General features: G+C 38.5%; 1 protein-coding gene across 1 annotated transcript in view; it reads right to left on the bottom strand.

Annotated features, from left to right (window-relative positions):
• C9 (complement C9) overlaps positions 1-20,000 on the bottom strand; it is an 802,110-nt gene that overhangs the window by 646,029 nt on the left and 136,081 nt on the right. Inside the window, exon 5 of the mRNA XM_044069841.1 lies at positions 12,459-12,597. Coding sequence (XP_043925776.1) covers positions 12,459-12,597 — 139 coding nt within the window. The remainder of the gene's footprint in view (positions 1-12,458; positions 12,598-20,000) is intronic.

Genomic DNA, 20,000 nt, shown 5'->3' with positions numbered 1-20,000 from the left:
AGGCGATGGCCTCAAATGTAGATACTAATGTCAATGAAACAGTGGTTGGGAATATAAATGAGAACAGGGTCAGTACTTTTTTATTAACCACTCATTTTCAACTACAACAACCAGTTCAGGTCAGGCAATGAACAAGAGGATGGAACAATAGTCGGAAGTGCAAGAGGGTCTTCCAAGTCAGCTACACGGACCAAAGTAGGACCAGTCACTAGAAGCAAGAAATTAATAAGGACATGATACATGTGAACAGTAATATATTTAAGCTATCTAGTTATGTGCTAAATAGTACTGAAATTAATGTTTTAAGCAAGGGTATGTCGTTCATACCATCATGTCAAGCCAGTATTACTGAATTATTAACTGAATTGCATTTTCTCACTAGAAATATTGACTTGAAACTCATGCATAAAAATGTCTCTGATAATGTAAATAGATCCAGCACATTTGTGCCTATCAGTATGCCAGTGGTTAAGGCTTTTTATACAATGTCTGAACAAGAGATTTATGATTCATAGGTTCATATGTTGGTACTAGGTTATCAGCCCTAGGACCTATACAAGCCTAGCCATAACAATTCCCTGGCTATTTCTTCCCACTCTATTTACTTCCCTGGACCCCTGTCTAACAGGGTGACTGACGTGATCCCCGGGGTGAATTTCCTTTCTCCCATCCAATCATCAAGGTTACTTTTGAAGAGGGCTAAAGAGGCACTCTGCTTGACATGTATGGGAAATCTATTACAGAGTCTGGGGAGTCTCTGGGTCAGGAACCTATCCCTCCAGCATGTTTTGTGTATTGTGATGACAAGGTTTAGATCCCTGGAGTGTGTGGCTCTGAGGGATTGGGATTTCTTTAAGTGTAGCATGTCCAACAGCTCTGGGTTTGACATGGCCTTTTATGTTAAGCAGAGATCGCCTCTGAGTAGACGATATGCGACAGAGTATAGCTGGAGTTTTTTAAGGAGGTCAGCGTAGGGCATCTGCTTTAGGCCTGTGATTCTTTTAATGAGGTATTTCTGCAACCTTTCCAGTTGTTGCAGATGTCTTGAGAGGTACATACTAAATGGGGAGTTGTATTCTATAATGGGTCTAATGAGGGATGAGTACAGTGGGACAATGACCTCCTTTTTTCTGGATGAAAAGCCCTTAGTGATGAGGTGTGCCACATAGAAGGATTTCCTGACTGTTGTGGTGATGTGGTTATCGAAGGTGAGACCACTGTCCGCCTATGTCCCTAAGTCTCTTATCACACTTTCGGTGTTTAGTGTACCGCCACCTATATGGTAATTCATGGATACATGTTTTTTCCCCAAAGGGGATAACTATACATTTCTTGGCATTGAGCTTGAGCCCATGGCTCTGGCACCAAGTATCTGTTTCTGTAAGGCCCTTTTGTAGAGTATCCACATCATTTGGGGATTCAGTAATGGCTCCCAGTTTGCAGTCATCTGTGAACATTGTTAGCCAGAGTAAAGAATAATCCACGACCTTGAAGAAAGGAACCGGAACTCTGCTAAAGTCCACAAGGCTGTATTTTTATTTCTGAAGTATTCCAAAAGTCACAGATAAAATCACACAAGCGCTTTCGCTCAGGCAATCCTGAGCTTTATCAAGTGAAAACAAATTGCAGTGTGCAGTAACCTCCATTAAATAGCCTGGCAATTATACAATTAATTAATTAGTAAATCTAGTACTAAGGTGTGGTGCTTTAGAGTTGGGTGTTAAAAAAGTTAGTCATTATATCAACTCAAAAAATGAAATGTTTGCAATAACATATGCACTTAAATAAAAATGACTAACCATAAAAAACATTTTAAAATGCCAGTTTCCTAGGTTTCAGAACATAAAAGTCTGAAGTCTGATTGGGGTTGTAGATTGTTAAAGAATATGCTTAAAGATGTGTTTAGGTTGTCAGTGAATTGTTAAAAATTTTTTTTCATTATTACTTTACACTGATAAAAACATGCAATAAAATATGCGTGAGATATTTTTAATGCCCATCCATATAACATTTCATATAGAATTTGATTTATTAGTCGGCATCCTATAACCGTGGATGTTCAATAATTTAATATGCTGTGTGGGGATGCTGTGGTATGAAGGGGGTCAAGTGTGAGAGTTATAACCTAGCCCTCCTAAGCTTGAGGACCGGTTTAATGCTGATCATCCCATTCAGACCTGGTGGCTTCCCTGCATTCAGTCTCAACTGCCATAATAGTTCACGGTAGCCCAAGGTGGATTCCCAGTCACCACCTCTTGCATCTGGCTCAACCTGTTCCAGAACTAGAAACTGGATTTTGGGTTCTGGGCAGGAGAGTGAGTGTTTGTAGAAGGCGTTGGTTTCCTTCTTCCTGGTCATGTCATAAAGATGCTCGTAGATACGTTTTCTTAATTCCCTCTCAGTTTTACCCACATAGAAACTTTGACAGTTGGTGCACATCCCCAAGTATACGACCCCTCTAGAGGCACAGGTGTAAAATCCAGTGGGGTGTATCTTGTAGTTCCTAGACGGGAGGTATGATGTTTCTTTGGATATGGCATGACATTGGGCACAGGCACCACATTTGAATGTGCCCAGCCTTGGTTGTTTTACCTTCATCTTTTTTCTTTGATTTCTTTCAAATAATTCCTTTAAATTAGCCCCTCTTTTACGAACAAAACTGGGTTTAGGTGGTATGTAGTCCTTTAGTTCTTCAAAGAGGGTTAAAACCGGCCAGTGATGTAAGATTGTTTCTTCCAATTCATAGGAATTTGATGAGTATGTGTGTGCAAAACTGTTAATGTGAACAGTATCCTTGTTTTGTGTATTGTTGGTCACTGGTACAAACCCCCCCCCCTAGTATTGTTAGCCAGAGTCCCTTAGTGTTGGCCTGTATTTCAGAGATGTAGATGCCAAACAAGAGCGGTCCCAGGACTGAACCCTGAGGTACTCCACTTGTCACTTGTCTGGAGCTGAATTTGGAGCCAGCTACTTTTACAGTGTGGGTTCTATCAGTAGGCCAGTTAGCAACCCATTGGGTGACGTAGGGATTAATGCCCAGCTTAGTAAGTTTATCTATGATTTCAGAGTGGGGGATGGTGTCAAAGGCCTTGGCAAGGTCTAGATAGACTGTGTGGACCACCTTACCCTTGTCCATGGCTCCGGAGGCTGATTCGAAGAAGTCAATCAGATTCAGGAGACAAGATCGGCCCTTCACGAAACCAAACTGGGTGGGGTCCAGTGTTTGAAGGTTGCCAATGTCTTTGTTTATAAGTTCCACGATAATACATTCCATGGTCTTGCAGATAAGGCTTGTCAGACTGATGGGACAGTAGTTCCTGGGATCCAAGGTGGATCCCCCCTTGTGGAGTGGGATAACTGTAGCTCCATGCCACTCAGTGGGCACGAAACCTGAGGTGAGGCTATGATTAAACATGACACTTACGTGAGGTGCCAGCTCATATTGTAGTTCATGTAGTACACAGCCCGGGATGTCATCTGGTCCCATGGATGCTGTATTCTTAGCTTTGGAGAGTGTGTTTTTTACCTGTGTGGCCATACTTACCAGAATTTGGCAATTGTCCGGTATTGAGATGGGCCATTTACGGGGTGAGAGGAGGGTGAAGCTGACACTGAATAGATCTGCCAGGATATTGGCAATATCCTTGGGATCAGTATATTTAATGCCATTCTGTTTTATCTCAGAGCAGATCTGAGCATTGCCATTTAGATTCTTGACATAGTTATAGAATGCCTTGTGGTTGTCTTTGGAATCTTTGGCAATTTTATTTTCATAACTAGCTTTGGAGGATTTTATGAGGCATCTCAGTTTCTTACTGAGGCTGGTAAGGGAGTTTTTTGCATCCTGGGATTTTCCTCTTTTCTGCAACAATTTCTTCCTTTTGTTGTAAAGTTTGTTTATGGCAGGGGACCACCAGATTGGCTTCCTTTTTTTGGATGAGAGCATCTTGGTTCTATTTGGGATGGCACGATTCATGCATGAGTGGATGTGCTCGTATAGTGCCTAAGTGTAGGACTCAGCAGTTGAACTTTCAGTTCCCATCTGCATGGGTGTCATGAAGTTTGTCACTTCTGACTTGAGTAGCATGAAGTTGGCTTTGGAGAAGTTTTTTATGGAGGTTTCCTTACTGGGGGGGGTGGGATGTGGATGTTAAGGGTGATTAGCTTATGGTCAGACCTGACTAACGAGGGGGTGACCATAGGTGTGGAGCATCGATTTCCCATGTTGGTAATGACCAGGTCTAGGATACTGGAGCCCCTGCTGGGAGTATGGATTAGTTGATTCAGGGCATTGGAATTTATGAATTCCAAGAACCGTTGGGCAAAGGTGTTGGTACATGAGTAGTTTTCCCAGTTAATGGCAGGGTAGTTAAAATCACCTAGTAATAGGGTGTTTGGTTCTATCTTAATATTTTCCAGTACGTTTAGAAAGGTGTAGTGAGAATCTTGGGGTATAGTGGGGGATCTGTAGCAAGCTACAATTTGGATGTGTATTTCAAGCAGAATGTAGGCTGTAAATACTTTAATTTGCACCCGAATGAACATGGAGCTACATGGAATCTTGCAAATAATGAAAATTGTATTATAAAACAGGAAGATAAGGGTTGGAAGATAGTTCTAATGGATGTTGAAAAATATGGTGAATGCATGCTTGAACTATTAATTCAGGAAGAAACTTTTAAATGGGTTGACAGAGATTTTACACTGAATGTCATTACTAAAGTAAAATCCTTTCTCTGTGATTTATTGATGGATGGTTCGATAACACCGGAGGTTTATAACTATTTATATATGTCGGACCCAGTAATAGAGATAGTGATAATTTATGGGTTACCCAAAATCCATAAAGATTTGTACACTCCCCCAATGAGGCCAATTGTTTCAGAGAGTAAATGGCTGACTGCTGCATTGTCAAAATACTTAGAACAACAGCTTGCATCCTTATTATATTATAGTATGAGTTTTATAAAGGATACAAATGATTTTTTGAGGAGTCTAAAGGGATGGTTTGATGTCCATCCAATGAATGCAGTTTTAATGGTAACTATAGACATCAAATCATTGTTCACAGTGGTACCCAATAATTTTGGATTAGAAGCATTACGGAATTTTACATAGCCATACTTCCTTCACAAATAGTAAGATTGAACTGATATGTCTCATGATGGATTCAGTGCTAAGTAATAATGTGTTTATGTTTAAAGACTGTTATTTCCATCAAGGTTTAGGGGTTGCCATGGGCACCCCTGTTGCCAATACTTATGGTAATCTTGTATTGGCTAGATGGGAAGAAAATGTGATTTATAACTCTGATGGTACATACAAAAATGAACATGTGCTATTTTTTCAAAAGATTTGTAGATGATGCATTTTTATTGTGGCAAAACCATGATGCAGATTTGGATAGATTTGTCTAACTGCTACATAGAAGTACTGATATTTGATGTGAAATCTTCATATGAACATATTCATTTTTTGGATGTAGATGTCTTGATTAATAATGATACATTTGACACCAAAATCTATAAGAAGAATGTACAACCCACAAGATATGTACGTTATAATAACATGCACCTGAGACATATGTATAAGGGCATATTGAAAAGCCAGTTTATGAGACCAAGTCATCTTAATACTAGCGATGAAAATTTTGTGGAGACAATGGATAGCATGGCTAGAGAGTTTGAGAGTAGGGGCTATACTGATGGCCTTATTAGTACTGTAAAGACAGCAGTTGCTGATGAAAGAAATTGTTCATAGGTTGGTACTATGCTATTGGCCCTAGGGCCTATACAAGCCTAGCCATAATTCCCTGGCCATTTCTTTCCACAATATTTACTTCCCTGGACCCCTGTCTAGCAAGGCAACTGACATAATCCCCAGGGTGAATTTCCTATCTCCCATCCAATCGTCAAGGCTCCTTTTGAAGAGGGCCAATGAGGCACTTTGCTTGACATGTATGGGCAGTTTATTCCAGAGTCTGGGGAGTCTCTGGGTCAGGAACCTATCCCTCCAGCATATTTTGTTCATTGTGATGACAAGGTTTAGATCCCTGGAGTGTGTGGCTCTGAGAGATTCAGATTTCTTTAAGTGTACCATGCCCAACAACTCTGGGTTTGACATGGCCTTGTATGTTAAGCAGAGATCACCTCTGAGTAGACGATATGTGACAGAGTATAGCTGGAGTTTTTTTTAGATGGTCACCATAGAGTATCTGCTTTAGGCCTGTGATTCTTTTAGTGAGGTATTTCTGCAGCCTTTCCAGTTGTTGCAGATGTCTTGAGAGGTACATACTAAACGGGGTATTGTATTCTGTAATGGGTCTAATGAGGGATGAATACAGTGGGACAATGATTGTTCAGCAAGACCCTATATGTATGCTTCTGAAAATATGAATATTAATAAGGATGACAAAATGAATTATAAGTTGGGGTATCTACTAAAATATAATAGTCATTCTAATATGATTAAAAAGATTATTGGTAAGAACTGGAATATCCTTCATTCTAATCCGGATGTTGGACCTATTGTTGGTGAAAGACCTACATTTATTTATTAAAAGGAAAGACATTTAAAACAGATTTTATGTAGTAAAGCTGTAAAGAGGGTGTATAAGACTGGTAATAGGTTTAATAAAATTGGTACTATTCCTTGTTACAATTGTATTTATTGTAATGAGATTAATATGGACACCCATTTTGTACACCCCATCACTAAGAAAGATTTCATATTTATTTACCCTGCCACTTTTGAAATAGATAGAGTAAGGCTCATGTAGTGCACCTCAGCATTTTTTATTTAATTTTAAGAATGCATTGCATCTTTAATTAAAAAAAAAAAAATAGCCAGACCTGCTGTTGGCTTCATCCACTTTGCACCAAATTATCTTTCATGATTTTGGGGTCTAAAATTTGGATTTTCAAAAACTGAAAACATTTTTTGAAGTGCATCAGTTTTGGAGGTTATATATTTAAAAGTACCGATGGAGGGGTGGATCCTTCACTTTATGGGATGCAGACCCATTACAAAAAATACATTAAAATTGTCCACCTTTTACATTTCTGGATATTAAAATTTTAAACTTTGAAACTGTGACAGGGAGTCATAAGCACTGCATATTATTATTTGATTATTAATTTCTTTGATTTTGCTCCCTGGAGTGCTGATCCAATCCACAAGAACTATTTTCAGGCTCATTTCAGGCAAAAAGCAAAACAAACATGAACATAGGCTAAATACAGATAGTTGAATACATATTTTTATTTACAGAGATAATCACTTTGAAGGTGAGCATAAAGATGGAATGCAATAAATATGGCAAGGACTACAAGTAGCTAACACTATTTACAAACATTTACCAACAAAAAAAGAAAAATAGAGCTTCTGGAGGGGGTAAAAGGGTAGGGAAGAGGCATGTCATGGGGAGTTTCAATACAGAATCTGTGTGTAATATCTGTAGCCATTAGAGCTGTAAATAATGGTCTTCATAAGCAAGCATTACAAGGATTTATTTACACCAAATCAGAGAAAGTGTTTGTATGCTGTTTCTTTGAATAAGTATTTTTTAAGCATTTTGAATTTAAGGAAGGTGAATATTTGTTTCAGATCAGTGAGCAGGGCCCCCCATGTTTGAAGTGCTAAGACTAAAAGGGAGAGGTTGGTGCAGTGCATTTTGCTTTTGGGAGTAAGAAAAGAAGCAAAGGGCAGTGTATTGTCCTTGGGTTGTACGTTCATGTCTGTATGGTGAGTTGGTTAGTGATGGATGGGAAGGGTTCTAGGTTTACTAGTTTATAGGTCATACAGTTTAGTAGTAGTTTGGTTCTGCCTGTAACAGGTAACTGGTTTGCTTTCTGGAGTACTAGACAATAACACTCCCTTCTTGCAGCCAGTCGGATGAGTCTGCATTTGTTATTGGAGGTGGTTTTAGAGCTAACAGGCTCTTTTTTTTGTGGTTAGTTTGATTAAACGTTGATCATATTTAATTTAACACAGGATCGCACTTTTGCAAAATGCAGCCCTACCTTCTGGGGATAGAAAGCAAGAAATTATCTTTGCTTATAAAAGCTAGGAGTTAACCTTGGATTTTATTACTTCTGCATGATACTGGAAGTTATGTTGCCAATCAAACCAGATCTCTAAGCATCTAAAATGTTTCCAGAGTGGCTGGCTGTTGCAAAATATATTCCAGTTCTTTGTAATTAGTATTTTTTCTAGGGGGGGGGGGGCTCTTAAAATCATAGCTTTGAATCTTTTTGGTGTTTAGGATTAAAATCAGGAGGTTAAGTGATGGAATTCTTCTAACTGCATTTTGATTGCATTGTAAGAGTGGTGGGACCTGTAGATCATGATGTTGATATATAGGATCATGTGAATCTATGGTAAGTTTGTTGGAAGATGGTTGATAAGTAAAGAGGAATTTATGGGTGATAACACTGGTCCTTGAGGCACACCTTTAGAGAGGATTGCAGAAGGAGGCGGTAACATCCCTACTTGAACTCTAAGATATCCATCTGTCAAGAAACGTTTAAACCAAGGAAGATTTGGTTGCTGATCCCATCCAGAGTAAGGGTGCTAAGGGGAACTGTACAATCAAAAGCTTTAGTCTAAACTATGAAAACTGTGCCCATGAGGCAACCTTTGCTTGCACTCTGCAGTTAATCATCATTTAGGGTGTATAAAGTAGTCATGGTTCTTCTCCCTGACTAGAAGCCATGTTGCAAGAGGACTGTATTTTATGGTTGTAATTTTATCTAGCATTGGAAGGATAGAGATTGGACAGACGTTCACTGCAGAAGATGATCTAGGGACATTATGGATTGGTTTGAATATGGTGTGTTACCAGAAGTTTTCAATTATGTTTCGTGATGGAGCCAAGCCAGTTCTATGTTGGCTGCATCCCACTTAATGATGTTCTTGCCTTCTCAAATCTTTCAAGTATACCTTAATCCCAGGGACAAGACAATCACCCAAATGTGAACTGCTGCTCAATGTCTGAAAACCATTACAAAACATATTGTTTCATTGGATTTGTGACTAATATGGCACTGATGTACTCACCTTTTCAGCTCACCATTGCCTCATTGTTTTCATTGTCTGAAGACAATGCATCAATTCTTCCTGTGCACACCTTTCTTTGTGACTCTGATATTCTGTAAGGTTTTACAGTATCCTTTTCTGCATTGAAATAACCTGTAATGTGACAAGACTGGCCTAGCTGCACCACAAACTGAAATCTTCTGTGGTCATTCAGAAAAATGGCAAGCATTTTGTGTTGTAGAAATCTTTCAGCCACCTATCTGGCTAAAATAAAGATCCTTCCTACATCAAAAGTTACTACATCAGCTATAATAGCTGCTCTGCATTTTAGCCTTTGTAGTATTTCTATCTTCTGAACACTTGCTAGTATATAGAGTTTCTGGATAATATTTATTAACATCATTACATGAATTGCATGAACTGCTCTGTTTTCAGGTTTCTGCCTTATTCACTATGTCTACTTTTGTCAATAAATCCACTATACAAACTGTTGCCTGTGAAAATCTGCTTTTCCTATTAAAATTATTTTTTTGCATTCACTAAACTATCTTTTAGAATTTTCCTTACACAATTCTTGCTATCCATCAACAATTTCAGATGTAAAACAGGCATCATAACATTTAACAGCATGACAGGACATTCAATACATAATAGATGCATGCATGCATAATATGTGATGATGCCATTCCACGGTGCACCCACTGTTAGGGATATTTGTTGACTGCCACAGACTTATGGCTCTTGATGTCCTGTCACTAACTCTTTACGTGAGATCTCACTCACTGGTCCTAAGACTGAGTTGCTTTAAGTCTTTGCACTAAGAGAAGTCTGGTGGCCTGCCTAGAAATGGGTTACATCCAGGACTTCATGTTAAGGAGCTCTGGGCTTTCTAAAGGAGAAATGAAGGGGTGCTGGAAGAAAAGCCACATGATAGCAGTGTTTGGGTAATGAATGAGGATTACAAAAAATGTTCCTTAAAGTTACAATACAATACATGTTATGTTTCTAATACAAGGCCTCCACATTCTCTGTCTATCCATTTTCTACACTTTCTAGATAGTTTTTTGTTCTCTGGTTCTTTTCAATGGATTGCAGTTTTGTACTTTTTCTTTCATGGGACAGTACTAATTATCACGATAAGTAGGTGGTGTGAACAGGCTCTTGCATTCAGATTTGGGTTCACTTTTGGCTAGGTTATTTTGCATTATTTTTCAAGGTATTCTTGCAAAGAATTTTTACCTGTTAGATTGTTCTTTACTTTCTGATTATTACCAATGTGCTTTAGGAGAGGAATGGTCTGGTTGTGTTTTGGACTGTTTGCTTTCAGTCTGAGATAAACCCTCAATTGAGAAGGAAGAGTTGCTTTGTTAGTTGCTGATAGAATTGCCATTTTGTGTAGATTTTTTTGTGTCTAACAGTTTAAAGGTGTCTTTCATATCTAAAGAAGGCATCATGCATCTGGGTCATAAAAAGCAATTTTAAGCCTCAGTTCTGTGTCTTAGAACTTGGAATAGGTAGGAGAAGATGGCCAGTTTACATAGGACTACATACGTTTTGAATAATGGGCATTATGGAGGAAGGCTATTTTCATTTTAACAAATATTAGCTATATTTTTAATTTTTGGGAGGTTTATTTAATTTGTTTTTTGGTGGGGGGGGGTCTGTTATATTTGACTCTAGTTTTGGATAATTTTGCTGCAGAGGAGAGACTGGTACGCTCACAATTTTAAATGCCGAATGTATGTATTTGTATACTGTAGAACGGTTTTATGAGTATTTTTACATTTTTTTTTTTGGCTTAAACAAAAATCCTTCCTGTGAAAACTATCCAGATTTTCTCAGAATGTCCAGCCTTCTGCATCATATTTTTGGTATGTTCCTCATAAAATTTGTAGTTTTCTGTTAAATCAATGAGGATCAAAGTCATTATATAAGGACATATATTTGAGTTTCAGACTTATCCTTCAGAAAATGGATGCTAACATAAATCGTATTATTCTACCAACTTTCTAAGTTTGTTATTGCAGCATTTAAAATCTGTCCCAATTTTTGGGCCTTTGTCCCTCCATTATTTTAGACTTTGTCTTGATTGCTAAGAGGCTGAGAGGTATGATTTTTTAGTGCTAGGAAGGGGGAATAATAGGGTTGGATTTTGTATAATGTTTTCTTTAATTTATGTGTTTATTTTCCTGAGACTTTTTTGTGAAGACTAGGTGATATTTTTGTTGTTTTTATTTTGCTGTTTAATTTTTTTTCATATTATGATTTATATTAAGTACTGTAGAGTTTATTGCCCTTTTCTTGGGGGAGTTGTACAATCATATTAGTAAAACATCTTAATGTTATAATTATAGTTTATTCCATTTTATAGTGATGCCTCTCTTATTTTTAATTGTGTTTTGTCCTGCCTTTCATACTTTTACATTATTTAATTTATTTTTGTATTTTATTTATCCTCTGTTGAATTAATTTAGCCCCACTAGACAAGCAACTTCTTTTCAGGGCAGACCTTGGGTAATATTGATACTACTAGGTGAAATTTGGTCAGGGGATCAGGGAATCTCCCCTCCTCTTTTTTGATAGGTGTTGTGGAATTTTTTACATCTACCTGAGCTACTATATACTGAAGCAGATGAGGCCTTAATTAAATTAAACATGTTATCTGAAGGAAGTCACATTCAAAAAGAGGCAGTTACCCAGTCTTGTCTGACCTTTTAACTTCATTTCACATTCTACCTTCTTTCCATTCATTTCATCCCTACCTTCTCCTTTACTTTTTTTTGTTCTGCCTGCCCCATACCCTTTTGAATGTTTCAGTAGGGTCCTCTCCATCCCATTAACCCTTTCTTTAAATAAGTAATTTCAGAGATTGATGGAGTAGTTATTCTTTACAATCTGCTGGGTATAGTTTATTTTCAGAGAGCACCCAATTGAAGAAGTGACCACAGGGGCACATACAATACAATTATTGGAGTTACAATAAATGTGAATTACAGACAAGAGATACTTAGAAATATACACATATCTAAATCTGTGAATGCACAGTATGGTTTCAGGATTGGATAAAAATATGCAAAAAGCAAATCAATTCAGAGTTATGTTATTATAATACCAGCTAACTTAACTTATTAAAAGTTAGAAGCAAATGAATATGTACACACTGCCAACATTTAGCTATGATTTATAAACAAAAAAAATCTTATGCAGAAATAAAACAGTTTGTAAGCAAAAATACTGTGAGGTGTTCCATAAATGATTATTCTGTATAGTAAGCATATGGTTTCTGAATATTATAAACAAAATGATGCTAACAGTTTTTAAAAGCCTGTTTTCATTCAACACCATACCTTATAAAGTACAGACATGTTTTGAGAACTAGCTCTATGAAGTTTTATAACAGACTGGTATCTGAAACACTATACCTGATAGACAATATTCATAACATTCCATGGTATCCTGTAGTAAGTTCTGGAATTGACATCACGGACTCTGTTACACACTCCATTATAAAATTCATTGTCAAATGCAACTGCCATGGACTGCATTCCTAAAATGTTCAATCTGTGAATATAAAAATAAATGAAATCAGCTATCAGCCCTAATTATTTCATTGTGCCTCATCTGGCTTGTTTCTGTTTTTGTTTCAATATATACAATTCATTTTAAATAATAAATAAAAAAAGGCATCATTTCAGATACATGCTTCAGGTTATTCAATTCTACACAATGGAATTCTTCATTTCTTTAATGTTTAACACTTTGCTATTCACATATTTTTTACAAAGATAGGAGCTATTATGCCATTCAAACTGTTAGATGTTATCTTTTGAGGAGAAGAAAGCCTAATCATTGATGATAAAAGTCTTAGAAGGATGAAAGGGGTCTGTATTATATTATCAAAGAGGAATTACAGTGAATGCCTCTTCAATGACACGAAAAGAGCGAACCGCGAATTAAACGAACGGACAAATAAGTGATTTTTTTCCTAGGGATAAAAAACAGTGATTCGACCAGAAACAAAATATTATTAAAAATAGCTCAAAGTAGGGGGCTATGTCCCCCCACACCCCCCAATGTGGGGAGCTTTGCCCCTTCGCACCCCCTAACTAAATATACAAACTCCGATATTGCACTACAGTGGGGAAAGGGGCAAATTTATGCTGATGGCTAAGCGATTTTTTTTTATCTAGGAAAAAAAAAAAATCACTGATTCGGTCATTCGCATAATTCACGGTTTGCTCTTTTCGATAATCTGATATAGACCTGGATGAAAGTACCTTTTATTGTCACTAGTATCAGTACATATCCATAGAACAGTAAGTTTTGTTTCATAAACATGTTGACTGCAGTATATATTTTCAGGTGCAATGGTTTGATTGTATTATACCATTTTCAGGTACAATGTTTTCTGTTAAAATTGGCTTCTTTCCTTCTAATGTTGCAAATTGTTCTGTTTTTGTAACATTGTTGCTGTTGTTGTAATTATTAGAATTATTATTGTTACTTATTGTCATCTTGAGTTAGTCTGAGGTCTCTGCTGCTACCAAAAACCAATACCACCCTTACACGTTTGACATTATACCCCTAGGCTCTGTAACATGAGTTGTGCTGGTAGAGGTTGCCTAAAGAAGAGGACTTCAGCTCTATAGGGTGTTTGGATGTGGATTATGGTCAGGTTATGAAAAAAAATGTAAACTATCCTTTAAGGACCTATAAAGCAGATGAGACAGGCTACAAAAGGCGCATGTAATGTTAAACTGTTTTGGAAGTCATCTAACCCCTATTGATTGGATGAACGTGATAGGGCTGCTATGAAAAATCTACTCTTTTTTTCTACTATTTCTTCACATCGTAATGACTTATAGATGCACAAATATATTTTGACTTGAAGTTTTTAAAGAAAAAAACACTTTTATCACCCCCACTGCCAAACACCATTTTAAAAAGCAGTCAAGTAGCCTGATGTATCAAAATGTTCCATGCTGGTTTTTAAGAATCACAGTCAGGAAAATGCTGTATTATTTTAGTTATATTACAGTTCAGCTACCCTGTCATCTTGCAGCTATCTGTTTAACTAAAAGTAAGATGGACAGACACCTGACATCAGTGTTCTAATAGCCAATTGGCTGCTGAGATATCTGGGCATCTGTCCACATAGAACTGTGCCCATACTGCTGTTTTTTTTTTTTAATCTCACCCCTGCAGGATATTCAAGAATAAATCTTGAAACTTGTCACAAATAAATTATCCACTACTGGTTTCTGATTTCTTGTTTAATTGTTTGGTAGCCTTTCTTTGATTTACATTTTATTTTTTTACTCTGATTTTCACTGTTTGATAGATGAACGAGATAGACTGAATGCAGGCATAACCTAGCCCTCCTCAGGGCCCTAGCTAGTTATAAATTCATACAGATTTATGCAACACTCCAGACCTTATCTCAAACCATGCAGTATTGTCTTGGGATTTCATTTGTAACTTTCTGGTAGGAAAAAGCATTACTTGATTTATACTGTAATGTTTACCTCTGAGTTGTGCTACTTGTTAAGGGGTAGATTGTAAGCAGTCATACTGTAACCCTTCCAAGGGACCTAGCTAGTTATAAATTGGTACAGATTGCAGAAAGGAAACTTCAGATCTTATCTCACGCCACCCAGTTCTTTTTTTTTTGATTTTATATGTACCTGCTTGGTTAGAACAATTTTACTTGATTTTTATTTCATTTTTTGCTCTGATTTTTATTGTTTATTAGAAGAAAGGCATAGATTGTAGGTAGGCAGAGCCAAGCCTTGTCAATGGGTCTGACTAGTTATAACTTGATTTGCAGCTGTGAGCAACCAGGCCTTTGATCTTCTCCCTTCGCATATGGACCCTTGTACTGACTTGGCCATAATGGCCTGTAGAGGCAGAATAGAACACCCATATTTGATCCCAGTTCATATATGCCAGCTCATTCAGCAGATGGTGCATATCATCCCTCAGTCCATGCAGCTGTTGTGTGTCTTGATACAGGCCACACATCATGTTCACTGTCTCTATCATGGTGTATGGTATATTTCTGTGACTGTGTCACTGTCCTGCACATCTGATTTTATGTCAAGTGTAGTCAGCAGTCAGTGAAAGACCTTGAGTCATAGCAGTAATGTTCACCAACATACCTCATCCCTACAATATGTGCATATATATATTGAAGGCAGTTCAGCTAATGGGTGCCATGTCTGGTGGGGACTACTGTAAAGCTTAGACTCAAAATTATAAGATGTTCAAAGCCAAAGGTCTGAAGTCTGGCTTGCCTTCACTATCAATTAATTTGTGGAGAACTGTGCAAAACCTCCACTGTTAGCATGGCTAACAATGCCATTCTGACATCTGAATTTACAATGTTCATGCTGCAATCATCATGAGCTACAGATGACCAACAGATAGCACAAAAACTGGTACATGACTGTTCTGTGAATACCACACAGGCACATACATATATTCCATTACAGGATGTTGCAGCTACATATCCAATAGACCTGGAGTATAGCCATACAAGGTGATGTGTTGAATATGTCCATTTCATATGAAAGCCAATGGACAGCTAAAAATGTACCTGCTAGTACTTACCTGGTGATCCCCTACAGACACTTGGCTAGTCCTCAGAGCCCAACTCCCACTTCTAAGCCACTGCCAGGTATGAGAATCTGCTCACCTCGCCTGGACAGGAATATCATGAACTTTACTACCTTTGTCAGCTGCATCTGTGTTGGTTATTCACCTACTATGATGGCTCTATCTCTGACAATGTCCTCTGCTTTGGTTTTTGCTGAAAGATCATTGATATGGTGCTGCATGCCAAGTTGTATTAGTGTCTTATTAGGGCCTGCCATAGCTTTGCTGACTTACACTATTTCCTGTCACACCTCTTCCAAGAAGGCCCCTTGTCTGCTTTACCTTTGTCCTGGCTGTGCATATCATGTGTACATAGGACCTTGAATAGCAATTCAGTCTCCTACTTGGTGAATTTTTCAGCCATCATCACATTCATGAGCCCATGATAAGATGTGCACAACTATGGGTTATAGGTGTCAGCCAGTCTGTGTGTGGACATGATCATCCTTGGTTGACCCATATGTCTCAGCATTGCCCATCTCCCTCTGTTTGGTGTCCACATGCCTGTCTACTGTTAACTTTTACAACTCTGTCTCTTGCTGACAGCAACAATGAGAATGTTTTCCCTCCACATCTTCTTGCATCACTGTGCTGAAGGCTGTTACTGCTGTACCAATCATGTACCCCGCCCTCCTTCAAAACACATAGTCATTACACAATTTATGTATGGGAACACTGTGTCCCCATAGCATGTCTTGCACTTTTTGTATCTGTGTACATAAACCACAATCTGTCCCCCAAGTAGACATGTACTTGTCGTGCCCATGCACTGTGTTCTCTTGTCAAGGTGAGAATTGAACAGGGAATCCTAACTTTGAAGGGCTTAAAACTCATCCTGGTAGTAGGGCACCTATATTATGTCTATGACTGTACTGTACAAATGCAGGTCTATCTAGAATGTTTATCTGTACTAATGCATTTAATTTCTTTTCTCTTACTGTTTCTTTTACAACCTTCTGCAGGTCCAGTTGTGGTACAGGATGAGGAGAGGTTGTGGCCACCTTGGTCTGTGCCAGCTGATACATCTAGTGTGTGGACAATAGAGGTCACCAGGCTTGCCTCTCTTAAGGAAAAAGGTGATCACCCTGTTGAAAGTGAGCTGGAGGGCTTACTGATAACTTTCTTTGTCTACTGTCAAGAGGAGAGGTAGACAGTCCTCCTCTTTGAGTGGCTGGTGAGGTCCTTCAGTGTTTGATGTGGAGGCTGCTTGTGTCCAAGGTCCAAAACAGTTGAAGGTGGTCAGCCTGTAGATGTTGATCTGGAGGGCTTCCTGACCCCACTATTCATCATTATTGACAAAGGTAATTTTGTTCTTTTCAGTAAGTACTGCTTGATTAACTGCTGTCAAACCTTCCTTCAGAATATGTCCCTTAATACTTCATCCATGAACCATCGGGGTCTACTTTAATAGTTTCCCTTCAAGTGTTTGGCAGTTCCCTGTATAGACACAGGCATCTTGAGATGACATTTTCCTATTAATGCACCCTTGAAATTTCACCAGTACCTAGTAGCATACAAGGGCAACTACTTTGCAATGACAGCCATTATCCCCACAGTTGCAAACCGCATAGATCTGACATTACTTTATACTCTCACCACAACCATTTAATCAATAAAAATGCACCTGTAGCCATGGATATGAACATTTCCACGATCTCCATTACAAGCTTGTTGGATGTTGGTGGATATGGGCATGCTGATGCAATAAAGAAATTGCCTCTTGTTTATTGGTAACCAGCTAATTCTCAAACAAACAGATAAGGTATGTGAGAGATGTATTTGCACAATGTTACTGGAGGCAGAGCTCTCACATAAAAGCACTGCTAATGTCAATCAGGTTGTAAGTTGTACACACACTGCACCCATCCCACACAGTACAAGGCAGACACATAGACCAACATATGCTGAGACACTTAAATGCAACTCTCACAAACCCAAATACCTCCTAGATGAAGTACTCATAACAAATGCCTTCAGAAGCCCTGAATGCACTCTTTCAAAGCAGCATTCTTATCAATACATACAGCTACATCTCATGGAGCCTCTACTTCTAAGCCACCACACAATCCAACATCTGGTCATTGGAGTCTCTATTGTGAGACACACTGATGTCCCTCTCACAGGGCTAAGAACGTCATGGTGAGTTGTTTATCAGGGGCCAAGATCAACCACAAGGCTCATGTCATTGGACCACAAGCACCAGTATGACTCATTCGTAGTCCATGTGGGTGAAAATTACCTGAAATGTACCTCGCTAGACTACATGAAGAGAGGCATTAGGGAGCTCTCAGAATATGTGTCCCAGGCTGGTATAAGCTTAGCACCGAGCAGCATTATACCATTTTCCAAGGATGATGCCACAATATGAAAAGAAGATGACTGACTTTAATAATTGGGTTAGTTTCTAGTGTCATTCTAAGAGTGTGCAATATATATCAGCATGGGAGGAGATGGTCAACCGACCACCCTACTTTGCCAAGGATGATCTGCACCTTTTCCCTCTATGCTTTTAAAAATTAGCTGAAAATTGTCCTCCCCCATACTGCTTTTTTAGGTAATGGCAAACTGAAAGTACTTCTGATGCAGCAAATCAAAACCAAGAAAATATAAAGGTGTTACTGCTCAATGCTAGGAGTCTGAACAAGAAACTCCACTACCTACAAGCTCTTCTCACCCTAGACAGTACTGAAATCTGTGCAGTCAATGAGAAACGATTTAATGGCACAGAGAACACACCAGCAATACAAGGTTATAATCCCTTCCACACATTCAGACATACTACTACACCGACAGGAACTAAAGTTGAAGGTGTCTCAGTTTATATCAAAAATAAATATACCTCAAGGCTGGTCAAACAGAATGTCACGAAAGGAGATACTGCTAGCCCAGCTATCTGGAATTTTGTAAATAATTATGTCATTTGTAAATATCAACCTGATTCATATGTTTGTGTTACAGGAAGCCAATTACATGTATTTAACCTTACTGGAAACACTCACCACTAAAATCGATACCATATTCTTGGGCAACTTTAATTATCTTGCTATTAACTGAAAATCACATACAACACCAGATGTGCAGATACAGTGATTCCTGGAATTTGTAAATACAAATTCCCTAGACCCAATTGTCAATACGCTGACCAGGAAGGCAAAGATACTGGATCTGGTCCTCACTAATACAAGAGATCACAGTGCACTCCCTAGTGTAATGCCCTCTTTGGTTAAGGTCACACCACAAAACAGTCAGCTTTGGAGTAAAAATAAAACCCAGACCACCAGCTAATCCTAGAATGTTCAGGAACTACTCTAAGACAAACTTCCTACTATTAAGTGATAACCTGGCAAAATCTCAAGCCCTCATAAACCCTGAGGGCACTGCTCCCCACATGGAACTGTTCAAAGAAACCATATACAAGCATGTTAATAGCTGCATAGAGGCAGCTGTAGCCACCAGGAATAAGTACAAAGCTAACTCAAAAAACAAGCTAACCTGGTAGAATCACATCAACATGTTGTATAACAGAAAGAAGAAAATCATGGCAAAAATTAGCAGGTGCAGCACCTAGAAGGATAAAAGCACTCTCACCAAACTAAACAAACAACGCAGAAGACAAATAAAGTCTACCAAAGCCAACGCTGAAGTAAATATGGCTTCCCAGGCTAAGAAGATCCACAGGGCATTTTTTTAGCCATGGTCACAACCTCAAAGGCAATATACAATTGTGTGAAGAACTCATTGTTAATGGGGCCACCTATACTGAGCCAGAAGATATACAAAACCTACTGGCAGATAAATTCACCTCTAACTTTACCCAATCTGCTCCTCAACCTCCCCTTAGGAAATGCCATCAGAAATAACTCCCCCTAATATCACTAGAGAATAGGTCATCGGTGCTCTTTCTAAAGCCAAGAATACTGCGTCGATGGGTCCAGACAATATCCAGGATGCCCACACAACTAACAACGATAAGAAAATCAAGGCCACTGGTTCAGGCCCAAAAGTATTTTATTCTCTAGCACCTCAGTACAAGACTGACCAAATTTGCAGACAATTGCAAATTAGGAGCAGTCACAGAATCCCCCACTGACACTAAAGTTCTCAAGGAAGGGTTGACAAAGACAAATAGCTTGGGTCACAGTTGTGGACTAAACCTAAATGCCAAGAAATCCATAAAAATACCCTTCAGGAAGTTGTAAATTTCTGATCACTATCATATTGACAACACACCCTAAGAAATGACCCAGTAGTCTGGGACTTGTGGATACACTTAGACAGTAATCTAGCCTTTGACCATCACATGTCTACAG

Source organism: Protopterus annectens, chromosome 1.part0 (assembly GCF_019279795.1).
Source record: "Protopterus annectens isolate FY-2018-M chromosome 1.part0, PAN1.0, whole genome shotgun sequence".
In the NCBI taxonomy this organism is placed as follows: Eukaryota; Metazoa; Chordata; order Ceratodontiformes; family Protopteridae; genus Protopterus; species Protopterus annectens.
This window is presented reverse-complemented; position numbering and strand designations above follow the sequence as displayed.